This window comes from Pogona vitticeps, chromosome ZW-PAR (assembly GCF_051106095.1).
Source record: "Pogona vitticeps strain Pit_001003342236 chromosome ZW-PAR, PviZW2.1, whole genome shotgun sequence".
NCBI lineage: Eukaryota > Metazoa > Chordata > Lepidosauria > Squamata > Agamidae > Pogona > Pogona vitticeps.
Window position 1 is genome coordinate 9,847,857 of NC_135800.1, and position 22,040 is coordinate 9,869,896.

The 22,040-nt window shown below is 49.8% G+C and overlaps 1 protein-coding gene across 1 annotated transcript in view; it reads right to left on the reverse strand.

Annotated features, from left to right (window-relative positions):
* PAPPA (pappalysin 1) overlaps nucleotides 1-22,040 on the reverse strand; it is a 160,207-nt gene that overhangs the window by 21,523 nt on the left and 116,644 nt on the right. Inside the window, exons 14-19 of the mRNA XM_072985014.2 lie at nucleotides 20,478-20,646; nucleotides 16,726-16,909; nucleotides 14,348-14,558; nucleotides 12,403-12,571; nucleotides 8,149-8,296; nucleotides 3,723-3,832 (exon numbers count right to left, since the gene is read on the reverse strand). Of these exons, the coding sequence (XP_072841115.2) occupies nucleotides 3,723-3,832; nucleotides 8,149-8,296; nucleotides 12,403-12,571; nucleotides 14,348-14,558; nucleotides 16,726-16,909; nucleotides 20,478-20,646 (991 nt within the window). The remainder of the gene's footprint in view (nucleotides 1-3,722; nucleotides 3,833-8,148; nucleotides 8,297-12,402; nucleotides 12,572-14,347; nucleotides 14,559-16,725; nucleotides 16,910-20,477; nucleotides 20,647-22,040) is intronic.

Below are 22,040 nucleotides of genomic sequence, written 5' to 3' on the forward strand. Positions count from 1 at the left end.
ACGTAAGTTACTGCAGCAGCAACATCACTGGATAAGTAACGGTGGGAAATTGATTGACAACATGGTTTTTTAAAATCCCATTTGGCAAATGATTCTGTTCTTTCTTCTTTTTTGGTGGCCATATTTCACATTTTATTTTAAAAATAATATCAAAGGCTGGAGGGTTTGAAGGCAGTTTGCTTTCAATTCAAGCAACAGAAAGGATTGTGTTTTTTTCCCCCAAGGGCCGAATGAACCTCTTAACGGACACATCATAGGCAACCTCTGCTCGGTGGGAAAAGTGCTGGCTTTGGAAGTGCAAACGGATCAACCCCTTTCTGGCCGCAGGATCCGTCTTTCAAAACATGCCCGGAGAGAGGTGGGACCCGGGGCCGCGTTGTTCCCTGAGCGTTATAATTCACATCTGCTTTCAAATTCGCATCCTCCTCCTTTGTGAGGACCTCCGTCTTTGTGATGAGTGGGACCTTCAAGCTCCTCTGGCCAGCCACAAAGAGAAAGGAATCCGGCAATGATCTCGTCGGTGTTTCTTGGTTTGATTTTTAAGAAACAGGGGCCCCATGGCCCAGGAGCCAAATCACAATTAATCCTGGCCATACCTTCAATGGGACACTTTTCATGGCGATCTTTTGAGTCCTCGAGATGAGTGTTACAGAGGCACAGAAAATACATCCAACCCCTCCTGGCTCAAGAGGGGAAAACGCGGCCGTCCCCAATTGGGAAAAGTGGGAGTTTCATTCTAGTCGGCACACAATTCAAGAACAGTTTGCTGGAGACGAAGGATTGTGGGCATCGGAGGATACGGGGGAATCTGTAGGATGCTGCCTTTGACGGGCCCGGCAGACAGGCAGGGCAAAAAGGTCGCAAACCAAAAGGGTTGGAGATGAATCCAAGCCGGAAACAGCTACACCACACAATGCCACTGGGGTTTTTTTTCCTCCAAAGGAGGTCCAGCAAGTTCAACATCTAAAGCTCAGGATCCCCGTAAGGAAGCGTCTGTCTCTCTCACACGCTGGAAAGTCTCTCTCTTCAGACTATGGGTTGCTCTATGATACCAGATGCTGAACTGCAGCTCCCATCGGTACATTGGCTGCGCTTGTTGGGAGATTCAGTACCAAGCCCTCCCTCCATTTTGTTCTTTCTCCCCATGTCTTCACTGCCCCATTGGCCACGATGCCATCGTGCAACGGCGCTGTGCGGTTTCTAGAAGCCAAATGAAGAGTGAACCGGTGGGGTTGAGGGCAGTGATGGCAAGTGACACCCAGAAGCAACACAGATGCGAGAAACAACGCAGCCGTATGCCGCAGTTCAACACATGACACAGATTGATGGGACATATAGCAGCAACGTTGTCCAGCTGCTGGAGAGGTCAGTGGTTTAAGTACGGTTGGGAGTTCAAATTCCCCCAAGGTGCTTCCTGGGAGAAGAGCCAGCCTGGGTGGCCTTGGGCCAGCTGCACAAAGTCCCAGGGATCCCTCCCCAGGAGAAGAGAAGGATAAACCACCTCGAGTATGTATTCTCTATCTGGAAAATCCTGGAAGGGGGTCACCCTAAATCAGAATTAACTTGATGATAATGATGATGGTCCAACTGCATCAAACATGCAACAGTTGCAATAAAAGACTGAAATGAGAAGAACATCCGGCGCAACAGCGTCCCGGATGCAACATCTGCCTACCTGTTCTCACCATGAATCTTTGTCTTCATTCCTGGATCACATCATCCTCCCTCCCCCCTCCCTGCCTGTACACCTCCCCCCCTCCACCTCTGTCTGCCTTTCCTTTCTTTCTTTTTTTTAACTACTAGTTATTTTTTCCCTCCGGCTACCTAATGAGACCTCGAGGGGATCGGCAGGTATAAAACTCGTTATGGCTCCTGCCGGGAGACCCGCATCAATAAAGGAGGACAGCAGGAGTGGGAGGGGGGAGGGAGGGAGTAGGGATGGACGGGAGGGAAAGAGAGAGACCCTATTCTTTCTAGCTGGGATTTTTTTTTTAAAAAAATCGCATTGAGTTAAAAAAAAACACCTCTTGGAAGTCTAAAATTCAGGAGATGAGAAGCAGCTCTTCATGCCAGAGATAAGGCCGTTTTTTAATGGGACACAACAGGGCAGGAAGTGGGGAGAAGATGCAGACTCCGGGCGACAGAGGCACCCAGAAAAGAGTGGGCCAAGATGCTACTGGCGTAGGCCACTGGCACACACACACACCCCGCCCACCCCCCTTGTACTCTGCATCACCACAACAGAGACCTCCATCCTGTGTGGATCGTAAGCTCCTGGCTTGGTCCTTCCTTCCTTTTTCCTCCCATTCTCCAGTGTCTGGAGAAGACCCAGCCCTCTCTGGCCAACGAGGTCTTCTTGGGATCAGAAGAAGAGAAACCTGGCAAATTCAGAGGCTTTCGTCCGTCCCCTGGAAAGGGGTCTCAAGACAGGAGTGGACAGAGAACACACATCTGTGTGTCCGTCCATCTACAGTGGTTCCCGACCTTGGGACCCCAGATGTTCTTGGACTACAACTCCCAAAAGCCTACACCACCACCTCTGCTGGCCAGGATTTCTGGGAGTTGCAGTCCAAGAACATCTGGGGAACCCAAGGATGGGAACCAAGATCCTGGCAGAAAGCCGCCGCCCTTCCTTCGCTTCTTGCGGCCTGCGTGGTTCAACAGAGATGTCAAAATCCACCTCTTTCTTGAAGCCTTTCTCGGCATCCGACCACCGTTCTGTTTTCCACCCTGGTGTTGCCTTAACGGTGGTCGGGTCTTAATGTTGTATTTGCTTCTTTTGTTGAAACGCAAGCCTATTTTGTGCACAGTGTCTCAACGTGTCTATGCCTTTGCATGCATTTCTTCTAAGGTATATATAAAAAAATTTCTCTGCTGCAAAATTCTACAGTTGATGTTGTAAACATGGTTTTGTCTTTATTGGCCCTCCAGAAAAAAAAAAACATTGCTGATATACAGATTTTGGGTTTCATCCTGGGTTCCAGAGCATGCAACACGAATATAAATATTTTTGTGCAAAATAAGAGTGCAATGAAAATATTTCTATCTGGGTTACTAGCTGTATAGACCAGCTATCCTGAGTAATCACAAAGGTAAGGCTGAAACTCTTTCCAGTTCCAAATAGAGTAGATCCATCAAAATGAATAATCATGGGGCCGTCAAGTCAAGTCTGACTTTTCAGAGTTTTCTAGATAAGAGAAATCTCAGAAGTGCTTTACCCTTCCCTTCCACTAGGGGCGCCCTGAGACTGTGCAGCTTGCCCAAGGCCACCCAGGCTGACTCTTCTTCTGGATGGCCCGGGGGGGGGGATCAAATTCCCAACTTCTGGCTCCGCAGCCAGATAGCTATCAAAACAAATTGGGGGGGGGGGGTACTTAATTACTGCTTCCTTAAAGGCCACTAATTTCAATCAGTAGACCTCAACAAAGTAGACCCATGGAAACAATGCGATTTACAAAAGCACAGATTCATTTATTCAGCAAGTAATTTGAATGAAAGTTAGATGCGACCTGCAGCATCTTGCACGGCATGACCTCCTATGCCTTTTCAATACTACCCAATAAATCTGAACTTGAATGACGCAGAACGGGGCATCTGTGCTAACCCATCAACCCATCAATCCTCTGAATTTATGAGAAAGCAAAGGTGTCAACAGGGGCTCCTGTTGAGAGATAGTCTTCTCCCTCTAGACACACACACCCTTGCTTTGACTAGACCTTTACCTTTACTCTCGGAGGATTCATCCAGTGTTTTACGTCTTCTAAAGTCTCGTTGGGTCGCAACAGGATGGGCTCATTGTGATGGTCCGGGCAGAGGATGTTGCACTGAGCACCTTTAAAGGGGAAAAGAAAGAAGGGGAATGGCTAATTAGTCTCCCACCCAACTTTGGAATGATTCTAGAAACTGGGGCCAACATCGTCCAAGTCCCTACCCACTCAACGCCTGAATCTTTCATGAAAGGATCAAGTCCAGCATCTATCAGCCACATTCACAAGGAAGATGGGTCCCAAAGCTGCCGACGGCGATGAAGAAGAGGAGGGTGCCCCAGGCCTGCAGGCCAGTTGTGTCAATGGTCTCTCCACAGAGCAAGTGTATGCCAACACAGAAGACGCACCAAGGAAGGGTTGAGGGCCACAAATGTTTCCTCCGAGGCATCTATACGCCCATGCGACAAAACAGTTGTTTTTATTCTCATTTTGTGCCAACAGGGCTATGTGTGTTAAAAGTGCTGTGCTGCGCAATTGTGCATACTTTGTGGAGGGGAACAATCCTTCCTATTCTCTCATCTTGTTGAAAGTGCCTCAAAACACATGTCCTTGCACAGGGTGAGGAATTTGTTTTTAATTCCCTCATCTTCATCTTTAAAGATCTACATTTTACCAGCATTCTTTCCATCTACAGTGGGGTCTTGACTTGAGAACTTAATCCGTATTGGAAGGCGGTTCTCAAGTCAAAAAGTCTGTAGGTCAAGTCTCCATTGACCTACAGTGCATTGAAAACCGATTAATCCCGTAACAGGCCGTTTTTGTTCCATTTTGTTTTTTTTCTGGTCTGTAAGTCAAATCTCAGTCTGCAAGTCAAACCTAAATTTTGTGGCCAGAGAAGTCTGTAACTCAAAAAGTCTGTAAGTCAAGCCGTCTGTAAGTCAAGGGTCCACTGTATTCAACTCTATTCAATTCTATTCAACTCTATGCTATTCTACTCTACCTTTATTCTATTTTGTTCTACTCTACTCTTTATGAAAGGCCAGATTCACGTATGAGACAAAACAGATGCATGTAGTTTACAGACAAGCCCTTAATTTATTCCACCCCATGGATGTATCCTCCAGGAACCTCTACTCTCTCTCTCTCTCTTATTAAGACAATCAAGAGCGCTGAGTGATAATCTACCAGGGATTCCTCAAGATGCAACTCTTGAGACCTCAAGTTGATGCCGCAACGGCTTCCTCCCTCTAGCAAATCGATGTGTCCAAGGACCGAGGGGCATGAGACGGAGGAGCATCAGGGAGCCCCACACTCTGCAATCAGGGTTGGAAATAAGAGTGGGAAAGGCAAGGGGAGACAGGAGGAAAGGTTACCAGGAAGGCTCAAGTTACAGGATGCCAGATTGTGGTTGAATATCGGGGGGAAAACGTCCTAACTGTTAGAGGAGTACGACAACGGAACCCATGACCTGGAGGGATGGTGAGGGTTCCAACACTGGAGGCCTTCAAGAGAAACTTAGACAGCCACCTGACAGATATCCTTTGATTTGTCTTCCTGCCTTGAGCAGAGGGTTGGACTCGATGGCCTTGTAGGCCCCTTCCAACTTCCTGATTCTATGATTCTGTCACTAGCACTGTAAGGCCATGAATGGGCTGCTAGAGAGCTCAGTGGTTGAGATCTCTGGCTGTAGAACCAGAGGATGGGTGTTGGATCCCATCCCCCTCTGCTTCCTTGATAAGGGCTGGACTTGATGGCCTCTAGGGTACCTCCCAGCTCTGCCGTTCTACGGTTCACCCAAGACATTCAGCTGCCAAACGTCACCCCGACCCAATCAAGCAAACCTATCCAGCCCACCAAGTCAAGGTACCGTATTTGTCGCTCCATAAGACGCACCAATTTTTTAGGAGAAGAAAACAGGAAAATATAATCTGTTTTCTTCACTCCATAAGACTGTTTTGTGGGGGGGGGAAGTGTGTCTTATGGTGCGAAAAATACGGTATATGGTGTCTTATATTTTTCAAGAGAAACAATTTTCTTTAAAGCTTCAGACTGCCGTTGCAGGCACGGCTGATGGGGACATGAGAGACAGAGCCTTCTCGGTGGCAGCTCCCAGGCTATGGGATGCCTTCCCTCGGGAGATCAGGCTGGCCCCTTCCTTGTTATCCTTCCACCAACAGCTGAAGACCCACCTTTTCAGGTGGGCTTTGAACCATCAGGACTGAGTGCCACCTATTTGTTAGGATAGTTCTTAAAATTTGTGGCTCTTTTTTATTATTTAATGTATTTTAATCACTACTACCGTTTAATGGGTCTTTTAAAAGGATGAGGAACATCCCCAGCTAATGACAGCAAAGTGGGTTGCCAGGAGGGTCTGTCGGGAGGGTTAAGGCAGGGCCACAAGGAGACAGAAGAGGGGCTGACCCTGCCGTTGACACCGCTGACACTTTGAGGAGAGGAGGCAGGCTGGATTGTTTTGACACACGATCCTCCGGTAATTGGCTTCGTTACCAAGCCCGTGAGCTCATCCAGGTCACGTTCTTAATAACTCCGGCTGCTTTGTAAGAGCCCAGAAGGGGAGAATCTGCTGGCGGCCTTCAGAAGGGCATACAAGGGGAGCCAGGGATGCAGGAGGATGTGTACACACACACACACACACACACACACACATACAAATGTAGGTAGGTCGGTCTTTCAGCCGACCTGGCAATCTTCCACCCAAAACAGCGGCAAAGGGCCATGGAGATCAAAACCTTCTAAGACTTCTTTCAAAAACTAGCAAACGCAAAAGGAGAGGGGCCCCCAAAAAACAGCACCAAAAGAGATTGAGAAAGAGAGAGAGAAACCAGACTCGAAACTAACGCCCTAAGGAGCCCATGGGAAGAAATGGCCAGTATCAAGGCGCAAGGCTTTCTCTTGGAGGAGGTGTTCGCTGCCAGGGTCCAGCTCTCCCGGAGCGGTAGGCTCTCGGATGCGACCAGCTTTAAGCCAAGAAGGCAGCAAAGTCAACTTGTGGCTTTGTTCATCCTCATGCACTCAACAAGAAAGCGGTCCATATTTCTCCCCCCCTCCTTGCGCAAGACGAGGCTAGGAGGGAATATTTCCCCCCACCCCAACAGTCTCTGCTGGTTGTCTCCTTCAGAGCCATCAGCCTGCTCTTCTGCGCTGGCTCGGGGTGTGAAGTTATTTATTTATTTATTTATTTATTTATTTTATTTCTATCCCGCCTATCTGATCATATTAGACCACTCTAGGCGGCTAAAGTTAAGTTTCACAAAGGAGAAATGCGCTAGAGACTTTTAAAAAAACTGTGCAAAACCACAATGAGCGAAGCCCTCTCAGTCTTCCATGCTGCTATGCTAGGAATGCCACTCCTGGCTGAAGCGTTTGGGGGGGGGATTGTGGTGATGCTCCTTACTTCTACTTACTTTCCTCCTCTTAGTTGGAGATCCACAGCCTTCCCTGGAGATCTCCCAGACAAGGACAAATCCTACATAGCTCTTGAAATCAGACAAGAGCAGTGTCTCTCAGGTAACTCCATTACTTGCCATTCTTGACTTGAGGGCAGCAGGAAGGGAGGAAGACCCAATACAGTGGTGCCTCGCTAGACGATGATAATCCGTTCCACTGAAATCGCTGTTTAGCGAAATCATTGTCTAGCAAAAAGCATTTCCCTATTGGAATACACTGAAACCTGTTTAATGCGTTCCAATGGGGAAGAATCGTCGTTGTCTAGCGAAGATCAGCCATAGGAAAGCAGCTTTGCGAAACACCAATCAGCTTTTAAATCGCTGTCTTGCGAAGCTTAGGTCCCGAAAACACCCATTTTGCGAGCGCGGAGGGAGCTGTCAAAATCGTCGTCTAGCGAAAATCGGTTTGTGAAGCAGGGACAAAACATTATCCAGCGAAATTCCCCCATCAGAATCACTGTTTTGCGAATCGCTATAGCGACTGCAAAAAGTCAATGTCTAGCGAAAAAACTGTCATGCGGGGGTAACTGTCTAGCGAGGCGCCACTGTACAAGATGGGTAGCCTCCCTAAAGGAAGCGACAGGCTTGAGTTTCCAAGAGCAGGGCAGGACATTCTGGAGATTGAACGCATAAGCCAAGGGCGACTTGTCAGCACATAAGAATAACGTAACTCCCAAGATCTGAATGCATGCAAACGAAACCTGAGAGCTACCTGCCCTGTTTGAACCTTCTCAACGGCCATCGTCAAGGACAGCAGGAGACCTCTCATTAACGAGTTGCCTGCCATCAAAAGCCCAGCTTTCCATCCAAACCAGATTCATGAGCTGCTTGGTCTTTTGTCATGTTTCAACTCAGGCAAACGAGGCCAAGAAAGGAGACGAGTTCAAGAGCCACGTGCTCTCTCCTCCTCCCTTTTGCGACCCAGGAAAAAGTAGCTTTTAAGCATTAGGCGCCCGGGGCTCGGTTCTCCGTACCTATGCTGTATCCCTCCAAGCACTGCAGTTTGAGGCCGCTGCTCAGCTGCGTGGGGAGGGTGCACTGGCCTTGCATCCCCGGGCAGAGGTGGAAGGATCCGCTCCAGGTGCCGTCCTTCCGGCAGTGGATCACGTTGTTCCCGCGACCCTGGAAAAAAACAAGAGGAGCCAAAAAAAAAAAAAAAAGGATAAGGATAAGGAACGAGGCGGCAGGGGTGAAGACGCCCCCAATCTTCGTATTCTGAAAAGCAGGGCAGCTGAAGACCTACCTCTCCCAGTAGGCTTTTGACCCTCGTAATCGAGAGTCCCCAAATGCCGTTTAATGAGTTGAGGATTTTTTTAAAGTTTTAAATGTTTCTCATCATCCATTTTATTTTAATTACTATTGCTTTTTAATGTATAATTTCTTGGGTTCTTGATTCTACTTGTTCAGCATCGTGAGCAGCCTTGAATCCCCTTATCGAGAGAAAGGAAGTCAATCAATCAATCAATCAATCAATCAATCAATCAATCAATCAATCAGCAGATGGGACACCTTCTCTCTGCTTCCGCAATCCAATCCAAGGGCACACTTACAAGCAAGCCACTCTAGGTTCAATGGGTCGTAAGCCTAGATCAGTGATTTCCCAGCCTTGGGTCCCCCAGCCGTCCTTGGACTACAACTCCCGGAAATCCTGGCTAGCGCAGCTCGTGGCAAAGGCTTCTGGGAGTTGTAGTCCAGGACCATCTGGGAACCAAGTTTGGGAGCCACTGGCCTAGATGAACAGAGACCGGAGCGCAACCTCCCATGAGATCCTTCTGGGCTCGGAAGACCTTGCTCACGAGTAGGCATGTTCATAAGCAAGGCTGGCTGATAGATTTCTCACACAGGTATGGGATCGTGGCCCAAGGACCTGCGATCCCGGGGGATCTGGTTACGTTTGCACGGAGCAGAAATTCCATTTTCCGACCTCTAGCTCTTAGAACATTGTGCCCGAGGCCCGGGAGCTGTCACCCAAAAAGAGGAACCTCACCCCTCTCTGGCTTGTCAGCCGATCATCTGCTTAGAATTTCCCTTTGGAAATCAGTCACCCCTTATTAATTGACGCTGAATGCATGCTTTTAAAATATGGACTTAAAACGATGAATCAACATGGACAGCGACTGCGGGCTTGTATCCGAACATTAAGGAAGAACGTTCCAAGGAAAGGTCGGTCCAAGAGGCTGAAACAAATTCTCCCGGACAAAACCATCAGAACTCCCTTGATTCTATTGACAGGCTGCCTCTTGCAAAGTCCAGACCGGAGTCTGTGGGGCTGAAACGCACCCCTTCTGCCAAAAAAAGGGGGGAGAACGATTAAGGCCTCTAATGGTTTAATCTTCACCTTGCGCCAAAGGAAAACTAGGCTCCGGTGAGACTCAAGGACTGGAGGCAGGCCAAAGAATATATCATATAAAGTTAACTACTGCATAATATAAATACTGGAAGGGATGGGGGGGGGAAGGACCGCATCACAGGCAAGCGGCTGTTTCCTCCATTACAAGAACAGGCTTTTTAAAAAAGCCAAACACACCTCGGGTCCCCAGTCCACCCCCCCCCCACCCGTCCACCCCGGCTGCTCATGTCTCAAATAAAGAGCTGAAACACACTCTAACTTTATCTGTCTGGGTGGAAAAAATCACCTCTGTTTATGAAAACCCTCGCGGAAACCTCTGGCCGTACTATCGCTGAAGACTGGCTCTTTCATTTGGCCTCCAGCCTCCCCCCCCCAATAAAAGGAGTAGAAACTCCTGTAAAATCGGGGAAGGTGGTTCAGGATTTGTTTTGTATTTAATTTTCCAACCGGGCAGCTCTCCCGCCTTGATGGGTTTCCCAGGTAGGGAGATTCCTCCCCACCCCCTTGTCAGGGTGTGTGGTAGAGGTTTGCTTTCCAACCCGAAGTGTGAAGCGCCTTTGGTCAGGCGCCACCTCCTCCCGGGGACCCCAATGACGTCAAGGGGAGACTTCCCCATGGAATGCAGAGTCCAACGGGGAGCCGAGGCCGATGGGGAGTCAGGTGGCCGAAAAGAAAAAGTCCAGGTCCAGCAACGGCCATCAAAGCACGAGAGACGGGGATCGTAAAAGCGCAGGAGAGTCAGAGAGTGACCGCAGGGGGATCAAGCTGTGACAGATTTACGTCCTTTGCCTGCGAGATCCGAAGTGGCTGGTGGGGGGCAGGAATAAAACACATCATCCCTTCGCTTCACACAAACGGAGGGAGACAGAGAGGCAGGGAAAATCAACAGACAGATCTCGGGTATTGTTAGATTTTGGAGAGGTTTTCATCCTACGCCCTCTCAAGCTGCATGGCTGCAGGGGAAAGCTGGGAATTACAGTCTGCAAAAGTAACTTTAAAAAAAAAAGTTTCAATAATATTCTGGTCTTAACGTTCTGCGAGACCTGTCGGTAGGCGGAGTGAGGTTTGTCAGATGGCAAACTAGAGAGGTAGCCGCCAGATTTTGGAAGGGTAGAGTTGCCAACCACCTCTGCTTCTGAGGATGCTCTCGCCTTGCCAGCCCTGAAGAAGGATGCGTCTACCAGCCTGGCTGGGTTTTGTACCCTGACTGTGAATTTCATTATTTGTCACAAGCAGCCATATATTTTTGGGCCGCCCTGCCATGCGGTTCTTGGCCCTCACTCAGCACTGACTCAAAGCAGCCCCGCATCCCGCTCTGTATTGACTTGGACCTCACTCAGTATTGTCTAGGAGGCAGCCAAGCACCTCACTCGGTACAGAATCAGACTCATGGAGTCGGAAGAAGCCATTTAAGGCCATTGAGTCCAACCATCTGCTCCAATGCAGGAATCCAAGTCAAAGGAGATCTGACCGATGGTGGTCCAATTTTCTCTTGAAGGCCTCCAGCGTTGGGAGACCTCGCCACCTTCCAAAGTAATGGGTTCCACTGTCATACTGCTCTAACAGTTATAAGAGGTCATTCCTGATATTCAACCGAAATCTGGCTTCCTTGAGCCCATTGAAATGTGTCCTCGGATGATGGAGATCTTACCCCTCCTCTGTGGGACTACCTTTCAAGTCTCTGAAAAGTGCTGTCCTCCCTTCCTTCAGTCTTCTATTCTCAACGCTAAATGTGCCCAATTATTTCAGCCTTTCCTCCAAGGGCTTGGTTTCCAGGCCCCTGATCCTCCTTAACGCCCTCCTCTGAACTTGCCCCAATTTGTCAGCCTCCTTCTTGAAGTGGGGTGTCCAAAACTGAACACAATACTCAAGATGAGGCCTAACCAGTGCTGAACAGAAGGGAATTAATACCTCATGGAATTTGGAGACTATATTTCTGTTCATACAGCATTTGCCTTTTTTTGCAGCCACATCACGCTGTTCAACGTTGGCTCTACGATTCCAGAACCCCTCATCTTGTAACTGTGCATTTGATTTTTTTTTTTAATCTCCCTAGGTACCATACTTATCCCTGTTAAATTTCATTCTGCTTTTTGCCACCCAGTACTCAAGCCTATTGAGATATTTTTTCAATTTTGTTCCTGTCTTCCAAGGTACAGTGGTGCCTTGCATAGCTATCGCTCCACATAGCGAAGAAATCGCTTTGCGACACTGTTTTTGAGATTGCAAAAGTGAAAGCTTTGCGATGGCCCCTACGGGGAAAATTTGCTTTGCGATGATCGCGGGGAAGCGATCATCGCAAAGCCCCCATTTTCGGCCAGCTGATCGGTTCCAAAATGGCCGCCCGCTGTTTTGCCTCGCTTTAGAGGCACCGAAAATGGCCATCGCAATGGAGGATTTCTGCTTAAGGTGAGTTTTGGAGCCCATAGGAAGGGCTTTTCAATGTGTTTCTATGGGCTTTTTAAAATCGCTTAGCGACGAAATCGCTTAGCAGCGATTTTTGCTGCACGGACTAACGTCGCTAAGGGAGGCACCACTGTATTCGCTATTCTGCCCAGTTTTGTGTCATCAGCAGATTTCATAAGCATTCCCGGCACTCCCTCATCCAAGTTTGGTCAACCAGCTGAGAGATCTCCTTAGATCGGATTCAATGGCCTTGGAGGCCCCTTACAACGTCACAGTTCTGCAATTCTATAATCCTATGTGGTCATCAACAAAAATATTGAAGAGGTACGGTCTACTGGGGATCAGCTGTGGCTTTTCCCAGGGGTTTCTTTTCCAATCCCACAAGCAGAAGCCAAGAGGTGACCTTCTCCATGCTAGGACTTTGCACATGCTCTCCATTGGCATTGACTCCCTTCCTGTCACAAGGACTCACCGGCTGGCTCTCCTCTCGGCACTTGATCCTGCACTCACTGTTGAACTGGAAGCCGTTCGTGCACTGATACAGTCCATGGAACTTGGAAGGTGGAGGTTCACAGGTAACCGGGACGCAAGCGCCTTCCTGCCAGATGCCGTCTTTGGTGCACTGAATCTTAAACACCCTCCTTGCGTACATGCAAAAAAAAAATTAAATTAAATTAAAATAAGGGAGGGGGTTATTTGTTCAAGGTGTGCCAGCAAGGTTTTTCCAAGCCGCCTTTGAAAGAGGCACCCGCTCCGCGGACACGTGGTTGTCGATTTTTATGTTATGTGGTTTTGGTGGAAACAACTATTATTTGTGAAGGCAGAAACACGCACACACGCACGGTGTGAACTTCATCCCAGCTTTCCAGCTTGGCTTGTGGCGGATGGCTCTCTTTTATGTGGCGGTGTCTCTCTCGGCCTGTGTGTTTTCACCAAGTCATTAAAAAAAAAAAAAGGGAGGATCTCAACTTTCTTTCTTTCTTTCTTTTTTCCCACCAAGGTTCAAAGAGGACTCCCCAGGCTGAATTTCAAAGAGGGCTTGTCCGAACTAGGAGGCCCACATAGAGCACAGTAGCCGGCTTGTGAATGCGGGGAGCTTAAGAGATGCAGAATAGAGAGAGGTGGGAATCCAACCGCCCTCAAACCCCTGAAGAGAGGAGCAGGTTTCCAAATTGCTCTGAGATAAGTGTCGGCCATTAAACACCATTTTCATGCAAGTTTTACCCCCCACACAAAAGAGGCGGTAGGGAGGGAAAACAACAGTTGAGATGCTTGGGGTTTAGTTCACCCCTCTGTGGGTTGAGAAGGGGGCCTGGCGTTTATTTGCATTCATTTATGCTCTTTTATTTCATTTACACCCTTCCCTTCCTTTCAAAAGAAGGACTCAAAGGCCTGTTTCTTTTTTTTTTAAGCCCATGCAGACCCCTCTAAAGGCACAAGGAACAATAAAACCCGAGGGTGCAATTAAACCTAGCATCCTATCCAAACAAGCACGGAAATTAAAACAATTTAAACGATTATTTAAACAAATTAAACAATTTATCAGGGGGAAAAATGATAATAAATATAAACTAAAGCAACATGTATTAAAAGTCACTTTAAGGGGAAGAGAGAATGCCCCAATCCTCCTGGAAAGGAGCAGGGCCATTTGGGACCTTTCGAAAGCTCTCTCCCATTTAGGAAATTGGTCCTTTCCCATTTTTCCCGACCCTTTCTTCTTGGCGCGACTGAGCCCACAAACCTGCCATGCTCTTCCTAGCCAAGAAACAGTGCCCTGAAGTGATTAGAGTGATCACCGGAGAGGTGGGGGACCCAGGCCCTCGCTCTTACCACCACCACCATCTTTGAACTGCAGAGCTGGAAGAAGGGGACCCTTGGGGTCATCCAGTCCAGCCCCTGACAAGGAGGCCTGGGGTGGGGATCGAACTCTCAACCTCTGGCTCGGCAACCAGAGACCTCAGCCACGGAGTGATCCGGCCATTAAGCCCTCCGGGCACACATCTACATGCTTTCTCCTTCTCTCACACTTATGACATGGGTGCCGTGCAAATAAAGTGGGGAGGGGGACCCCCAACTGGGAGGTCCAGGAGCCCCATTTTCAGCATGTCCCCTCCATTCATTTCTCCACAATCGGAGGTCCTATCCCTGGACTCCTGACAGGGATAGGATGCTCCGTCCGTGGGGGGGGGGAAGTGTTCATCTGGCTATGGGGGACGGCACAGAGGTCTCAGGAAATCTCCCTCCCAACTTTACCCAATTCCCATCCTTCCAGAAGCCTTCGCCCCGGCTGTGCTGGCCAGGATTTCTGGGAGTTGTAGTCCAAGAACACCGGGGTGGTCCAAGGCTTAGTAACTGCATGCAGCAATCGTTTCCAAGAGGAAGCGGAACGCGGACAGTTTCACTGCAATGCCACTTACTTCCTCGCCTTCCGAGAGGATCCGGCCACGTGATGCCCCGGCAAGCATTTGTACTTGCAAAGGGCGCCCACTTTATGCTTCCCTTCCCGGCAACGGGCCGTCTGGAGGTCTGCGCTGGGGATCGTGGGAGGAGCCCGGCACATCAGCTCACACAGGGCTTCCGGGAAGGACCACAAGCCATCCTCCAAACATGTCAGGACGTTGTTGGTTCCTGGGAAAGACAGAAGGTGACGTGAGGATGCTGTTGAACCCCAGGGCCAATATCAGCCTAGAACAATTCAAGGATCCATGGGTCCCTTACAAAGATGTGATTCCTATCGGGTGCCTCAGTAGGAGACAGGGCGTCACCCTTGCAAGAGGACCAAGGGGTTTGAGAGAGAACAAATCCTTAATAATTTCTATGGAAAATCTTCTGGAGTTTTTACAACCTCGCATGCTGCCTAGAGGAGGAGTGGCCGGGAGGGAACCTTTCTAGGCTGGGGTGGCTGTCAATCCATCCGACACTAACCAATCGTTCCCTCCCACCTCTGAATTCAAAGAGAGCCCCGCCTTTCTGCTGAGCGCCCTTTTTCCTCCTCTCTCTAGTCTGAGAGTGGGTTGCTTGTTTGCTGTTGATCTGTCCACAGCTGTGAGCAATTTAAATAGGGGTTTTTTTTTGTCTTTTCTCCAACAAATGTCTCAGCGTGAGTTATGGGATGCTGCAAGCCCTCCATTAATGAGAAAGGGACGGGGCCATCCGGGGAAGCTGAAGCTATTCTCCTCTGGCTCTGTACTTCGACTGCACAGCAAAAGAGAATTCTACAAGAAGCAAGATTTCGTGACCTATTTCGATGACACCATTATCCTACCAGTGATCTTTGTGCCGGTGGAGAACCGCCTCTAAAAGTGTGAACTCTTCCACTGTCATATTTTTGCTCGGCAGGCAAGGCTTAGCTTCATCTCAGGTTTTCTCCCTCCTCCTTCCCCCCCCTGGTCCTTTTTAATCCTTCATTAAATGTCCTTCTCGGAAGGAACCTCCGCCTCTCGGGGATCAAGGAAAGGTGAAGATCAAGGAAAAGAAGGAAGCCGACAGGCTGAGAGGTCTCGCCCGGCCCCGGAAAGAGGACAGAAACAAGGAGACAAGGAGACCTTTACATCTTTCTTTCTTTCCCTCCTGCCTGCTCTGAGCTCTTGAGGTATTTTTGGACCGTTTCCGAATCCTGGGCCGGCACAGCTTTGTTTTCTGCTGCCTGAGTCACTCTGCAGGTCCTCCTCAGTCCAGCGGCACTGATGATCTCATATTCGGCTACGGCGCGGGGTGATAAACGGTGACATTAAGAAACAGTGGCCGGGGTGACATCAGCCATTGAATGAGGGGGTGAGTCATCCTTGCCTGCCTTCTGCCTTCAGGAGCACCGCAAGTTAAGCCTTCTGAGTCACCAACGCCTGCATTCCTGGCATCCCGAACCTTCTTCTTGCCATTTTGCTTTTGACAGCTACCGTCCAAAAACTCGCTCTCCGGCTAAATCTGGGAGCCACAGAAGTGTCCGGGGCCGCACCAGATCACCTTTCTCCCTTTCCCTCCGCCTTTCTTCGCTCAGAGACAAGGCCTGAGGGGATCCATCTCAGAAGATGACGTTCTCAACGAGCAACCACGTCCACAAAGCTACGTTCCATGAACACGCAGTTCTGGATCATATCAAGCTCTTCCTCGGCTCTCGCCATAACCTCCTCGCTTCCCCAACGACACGGACAGCTCCTTGAGCAGTGAAAACAGTCCGTGCCCATCAACTCAATACCTCCATCGGGAGACCTCCCTCGTTCAAAGAGCAGGTGATTCCTCCGGTATTTCTTTAGCCGTCACTCTGTCCAGTTAGCTACTATCCAAGTCTCCACCTGTCTATCCACTTTTCTGTCCGTCCAGCCCCTGAACAGACTTGGTTGGGGGATCTCAGTGAGTCCATGGTAGGTCCTCCCTGGATCGCTAATCAGAAGAACCACGAGGAAAAGTCCAAAGCAACCCTGTAGTCCAGCAACACAAGATGTTTTGGACAGGTTCAAAAGCAGCAGATGCAGGCAACAGTCCAATCCCACCGCTGCCACCTATCAATCATCTCCCATGCTTCACTGCCCCTTAATCTAGACCAGTGGTTCCCAACCTTGCGTCCCCAGATGGACTACAACTCCCAGAAGCCTTCACCACTAGCTGCGCTGGCTAGGATTTCTGGGAGTTGTAGTCCGAGAACATCTGGGTTACCCAAGGTTGGGAACCTCTGCTCTAAAGGTTCCCTATTGCTGGAGAAACGACTCCGTCTGCCTACCTACTCACAGCTGCTCCAAGATCCAACCTTCTTGAGACCATCCGGAGTGTCCACCTTGAGCCACGTTCTCTCGCTTACCTTTCAGCTGTGCAGGAGCTTTGCACGTGAAGGAGCATCTCTTCCCAAAAGTGGTCCCCTCGCTGCAATTGAAGGTGGCTGGATAGATATGATACTGGTCGGGGATCCCGCAGTCAATGGGCTCACAGGACACCTGCTGGTTCCATCTCCCATCTATGCATGTCATGGTGATGCTGGACTCCATCTGGAAGGAAGGAAGGAAGCAGAAGGATTCAGGAAGGGCCTCCGGAAGCATGGCAGCATTTCCTGCCTCTTGCTCTCAGCCCTCATAGGTTCTTTGCTTGGTTTCCAGTGGATCCAACCTTGATCTGGTGATGACTTCTTAGGGGGGGCACCACGGAACGATTTGCTCCTGTTAACTATGAGACTTTCCAAATAAAAGACCCCGGTGGGAATCGGGTGGCCCGTGGGCTTCTCAACTTCCCCTGTTCCACCCTGAACACCTGACTCGATAAGAAAATGTCGAACAAGGGACATTCAGACCGCTGGAAGCCAGCGAGGCATGTAATTCTCCAACAGAACAAAATAAGCTTATGCCTCGATTTGCAAAAAGCAGCTGTTTTTGGCCACTCCTCGGCTTACAAAAAGGAAGAGATGCCACCCTGGGGGAAAAGGGGGGGGACAAGGCAGTCCCTCAAAGTCCTCTGAACCCCCTTGCTGCTTGTTCTCCACTAGCCATTCACACACAAAGAACTTTAAAGGCAGGAGAACATGTCCACCTTATGAAAAACGACGTGGATGTATCTATAGTCATGCCTATACACCTTTTCTAGAGTCCGGATGGCAACGGCCTGGGTACTAGCCAGTCGGTGCTGCCCAGTAAAAGGTCACTGTGCCTTCCTGACAGGAGCTGGACTCCGCGATCCCACAGGGTCCTTTCCAGCTCTGCCGTTCTAAGATGAGGATGAGGATCGGTCATCGTTCGCAAAGGGATCGGCAGAAACAGGTTTCTGAGTCTTCCTAAAATGCCACGGAGCAGGGGAGGGACTCTGCCGAAGCCTGTTGCACATTAGGGGTAGAAGGGTCGTAAAAAAATAATAATAATGGAGGGTGACAGACGATTTTGGGCTTAATTCTGACAATTAAGAATCCTCAGCCCCTTTCCAAGGGTCTGTTTTAGAGGCTCCTCGTTGCCGGCTACTGCGTTTGCCAGGCGCGCACCTTTCCTCCAGTCCCCCGGCCACCTCCTTCTCCACCGCCTGCCTCCTCCTCCTCCTCTCCAGCGCCTCTAACTGAACCCACATGCGGCCGGCCCCTTCTTCTCTTCCCAGCGTGATTGATGAAACCTTTATGCGGCATTAAGGAGCTGTCAGGTTTTAAATAGCACCCCTCGACCACAGCGGGAGCAGCCAAAAGGGAGGGATGGGGATGTCACCAAGCCACCAATTGAGCCGGCAGGCTGTTTTCCTCAAGAACGTGGGGGGGGGGGAGACGGCAAAGAGGGGGAGAAGCAGAAAGGATGGGAACCAGATGAAGGCGAGAAGGGGGTGCTTTCAATGAATGAATGAGACCAAAGGAAGCGGGAAAACCATTCAATAAGGTTACTACTGGGGCTAATATTCTTTAATTCATTTTTTTTCCCCAAGCCTGTGTCTAATTTTACTCCTGTTAGAGGAGACCCATGCATCAACGGAAGATGCAAGAAGGTTGCCGGCTTCCTGACACAACAGATCGCCGCGACTTGTGAGTAACGATTGGATTTGGGCATTTAAATTTGCCAAGTTTCAACCCGATCAGGTTTCCCGTCCTTAGTGGGTCCCCCCAGGACACAATTCTATCAAAACTCACTTCTCATTTTACATCTGTATATCTCAATCAGCACATGCAAGTTTACGCAAGGTGGTGCGTCTTCTGCCCTTCCTTTTTCCATGCGGATGTCTTCCTTTCCAGTGGCCAAACTACGGGGACCCCACCAGCTTTGGGGGACACTGATCAAAACATGGGCCAGATCTAACCTTCTGCCTCCAAGAGAAACTGGCACCCCCTCGTCATTAAAGAGCTTGCCACGGAAATAGCTGGACCTCCCACACGGTTCAGGTGCCAATTTTCATGAAAGGAGCTAAGGGTAGGGCAAAGAAAGTCATAGAATCATGGAGTGGGAAGGGGGGGCGGTTTGGACTCGAAAGCCATCAAGTCCAACCCCCCCCCCGTGCTCAAGGCAGGCAACCAAATCAAAGCAAATCGGACAAAATGGTCATTTCTTGAAGGCCTCCAGCGTTGGAGTTCCGTTGTCGTACTGCTCTAACACGTCCACCCTACAGGACTGTCTCTCTGTTCTACCCCTGTGTGAGAAGGGCCGACTCATCTCCTCCCCATCCTACGTGATGATGTTTATGGTCTCACGGCATCTTCCAGACCAGCCCCTTCGATGGGGGAGGCCAGCTTTCCCAGAACCCACCACTTTCCGGACGCCTAGCCTCCCAGCCCTCTGTGCAACCCTGGAATTCTATTCAAGGCCATATGAAGCAGAGTTGAAGATGGAGAGGAATCTGGGAGAGGGAGGGAAATAAACAAGCAACTGGGTTTGGGTGTGGTTGTTTGTGTGTGTGTGTGTGTGTGTGTGTGTGTCCATGTGTTTGCATGTCAGTGGCAGGGAGGGAGAAAGGGGGAAAGCAGAGCGAAAGAGTCGCCAGCTGTCTCCCGGAAGGGAAGGAGGAATCAGACAGCGCTGAGGCCACATCAGGGTATGATCAGTATCTGGAGGCCCAGATGGTGTCCTCCACGGATGACAGCTTGAGGCCTCATCCTTTTTTTTTGAAACAGGAAAATATGTCCATTTCACTTTTACCTACATCCATAACCTCAACTATGTATTCTCGAAGGCTTTGACGGCCGGGATCTAATGGTTGTTGTGGGTTTTTTCGGGCTCTTTGGCCGTGTTCTGAAGGTTGTTCTTCCTAACGTTTCGCCAGTCTCTGTGGCCCGGCATCTTCAGAGGACGGCACTAAATACTCCACTCCCAAAGCCAACTACACCAGAGCGCAGAGTGCTGTCCTCTGAAGATGCCCATGGCCACAGAGACTGGCGAAACGTTAGGAAGAACAACCTTCAGAACACGGCCAAAGAGCCCGAAAGACCCAGAACAACCATTAAACCTCAATTAACTTCTTTTCATCCCTGATGCGAAGTCACTGAAGCTTTGGCCAACTGTCTCCAGAGCAAAAGGGGCCCGGACGAATTCGGATGGTTCGGTTCCGTCCACCCTGGAGAGGAGCAGGGATGAAGCTGTCCTGTCCTAAGTGGGGATGTGTGTGTGTGTGTGTGGGGGGGGACTTGGTGGCCTTCAAGGCCCCTTCTGGTTCCATGATCCTGTAATTCTGCGTAGCCGCCGAATGCAAGAAGCCTCTTCATCAGGACCTCATTGCCAAAGAAATTAACTCACTTTCCTTATAATTCAAATATCTCAAAAAAACAAAACAAAAAACAGCAGTCTTCCTGAGAACCCCCAAAAGAGGACAGGCACCCTATAAATCTGGGCTAGAGAATATGTCGCCTCTCATAACCCACAACAGATCTTCAATATGTAGATACATGATTGGCCTTAAAATGGGCATTTTTGCCTTCTCGGTTCTTCAGAGAGTCGTCCTCTTAGAGCTGCAGAGCGGGAAGGGGGCCCTTTGGATCATCCGGCCCAGCCCACGTCAAGGAGGCCCCGTGGGGGAAATCGAACCCCCAACTCACTATCCTTTCCTATCTAAGCCAACTGCCCTCTTGCCCTCCACTACGAGACTCCGTGGGCTTCCACCACCCACCTGATGCTTGACAGGGTTGCTGTCCCTCTGGACCCGGAGGAGGTACCCTCGGTGGCAGGTGACGTTGCACTGAGTGCCGATCAAGCCCCCCTTCCTGGTGACGGTCAGCTCTGCGTTCTCGATGTCCAGTTCCTGGCAGGTGGCGGCTTTGCAAGAATATCGGACACAGCTGTTGGGACCAAGGGAGGAAAAATACTTTTATTAGTTGGTCTTGTGCAACGGAGGCAGGAGGGCGAGGAAGAAAAAGAACTGGGTAGAGGCTTCGGAAGCGGCGGTTCCCAATCTCCGGATTTTCTGGAACTACAACTCCCAGGAGCCTTTGCCATGAGCTGGTCTGGCCAGGATTTCTGGGAGTTGTCATCCAAGAACCTCCGGGAACCCAAGGTTGGGAACGACTGCTCCAAACCTACTGAAGGACCTTCATCTAGCCATAGCAGATGGTGGGTCATCGTTTATCATGGTCAACAGCAAGCGCTGTCAACTTCCATGGTCCCTTCTAGGCAGGCAGTGTATCCAAGAGCTGCAGAAGAGAGGTTAGAAATGAGGAAAAGGACATCTCTGGCCACAGTTGTTGTGATGATCATGCTAAGAGAGCATCAGGTTGGGTAAAAGTTGGGTAGGCTTCCTCAAGGCCAACACCTGGAGGTCATTCAACCCCTCTGCTTCCTTCCACTTTGACATACCTGCCCCGTAGTCCAGACACCTGCAGTGGCTGATGATGGTTTTCCTTGCTCTCCCATTAAAATAAGAGGAATTTTGCTTATTGGTCCGCCCTCCCTCGGTCACTCGCGGGCCTGCGTCCGCCCAAGAGGTAGTGGGACTCGAGGGGGTGACAGCTGAGCGCTCAATCACTCTCTCTCTCTGTCTCCCAAAGGAAAAAGGAAAATCATTCTTTGTGGGGAACAGAAGGAACGATGCAAAATGGAGAGGGATCGATACGGTGAGGCAGAACTGGGCCGGAAAGAAAGGATGGCCGTACCGCTAATGAAGGCTGACGCAATTAATCGGGGCTCTTTTTTTTTTCCTCCTGCCTTTGGCAGTCTGTGACGGGATCAAAAACGCAGCTGTCCTTTATGCTCACAAGAGAGCCCTCAGGCTGAGAGAGAAGACAGGGCTGCAGGCTGAACTGGGGACTCTTTTTCACCTCCCCCCCCAATGGACTATTTTAAGCATCTGGCGTGCTGACATGTTTCCCTCTGCCCACCCCCCACCCCCCCCCCCAGCGGTGGATCGGAGCCAGGATGTCCAGGTTCGGAGTCCCGAGAAAGTTTTCTGCCTCCCCTGCCAGGCTTCCACGCTCCCTTAGAGCCAAAGGAGACGTGACAAACAGCCCGTCCTTAGGAGCTGAAATAACTTTGGGTCCGAGAACATCTGGAAGCCACACCTGGGAGCCTTCCACGCCTCTGTAGTTTGTAAGCGAACCTGCTTTGTTTTGTGACTGGTTACGAAGGCGTAAGCAGAGTCCATTTCTTCTTATCATTTTTGGAAAGATGGCGGTTCGGTCATGCCAATCTTCTGGAATCGCGTCTCTGAAACACTGACAAATTTCAGCTCCTAATAACA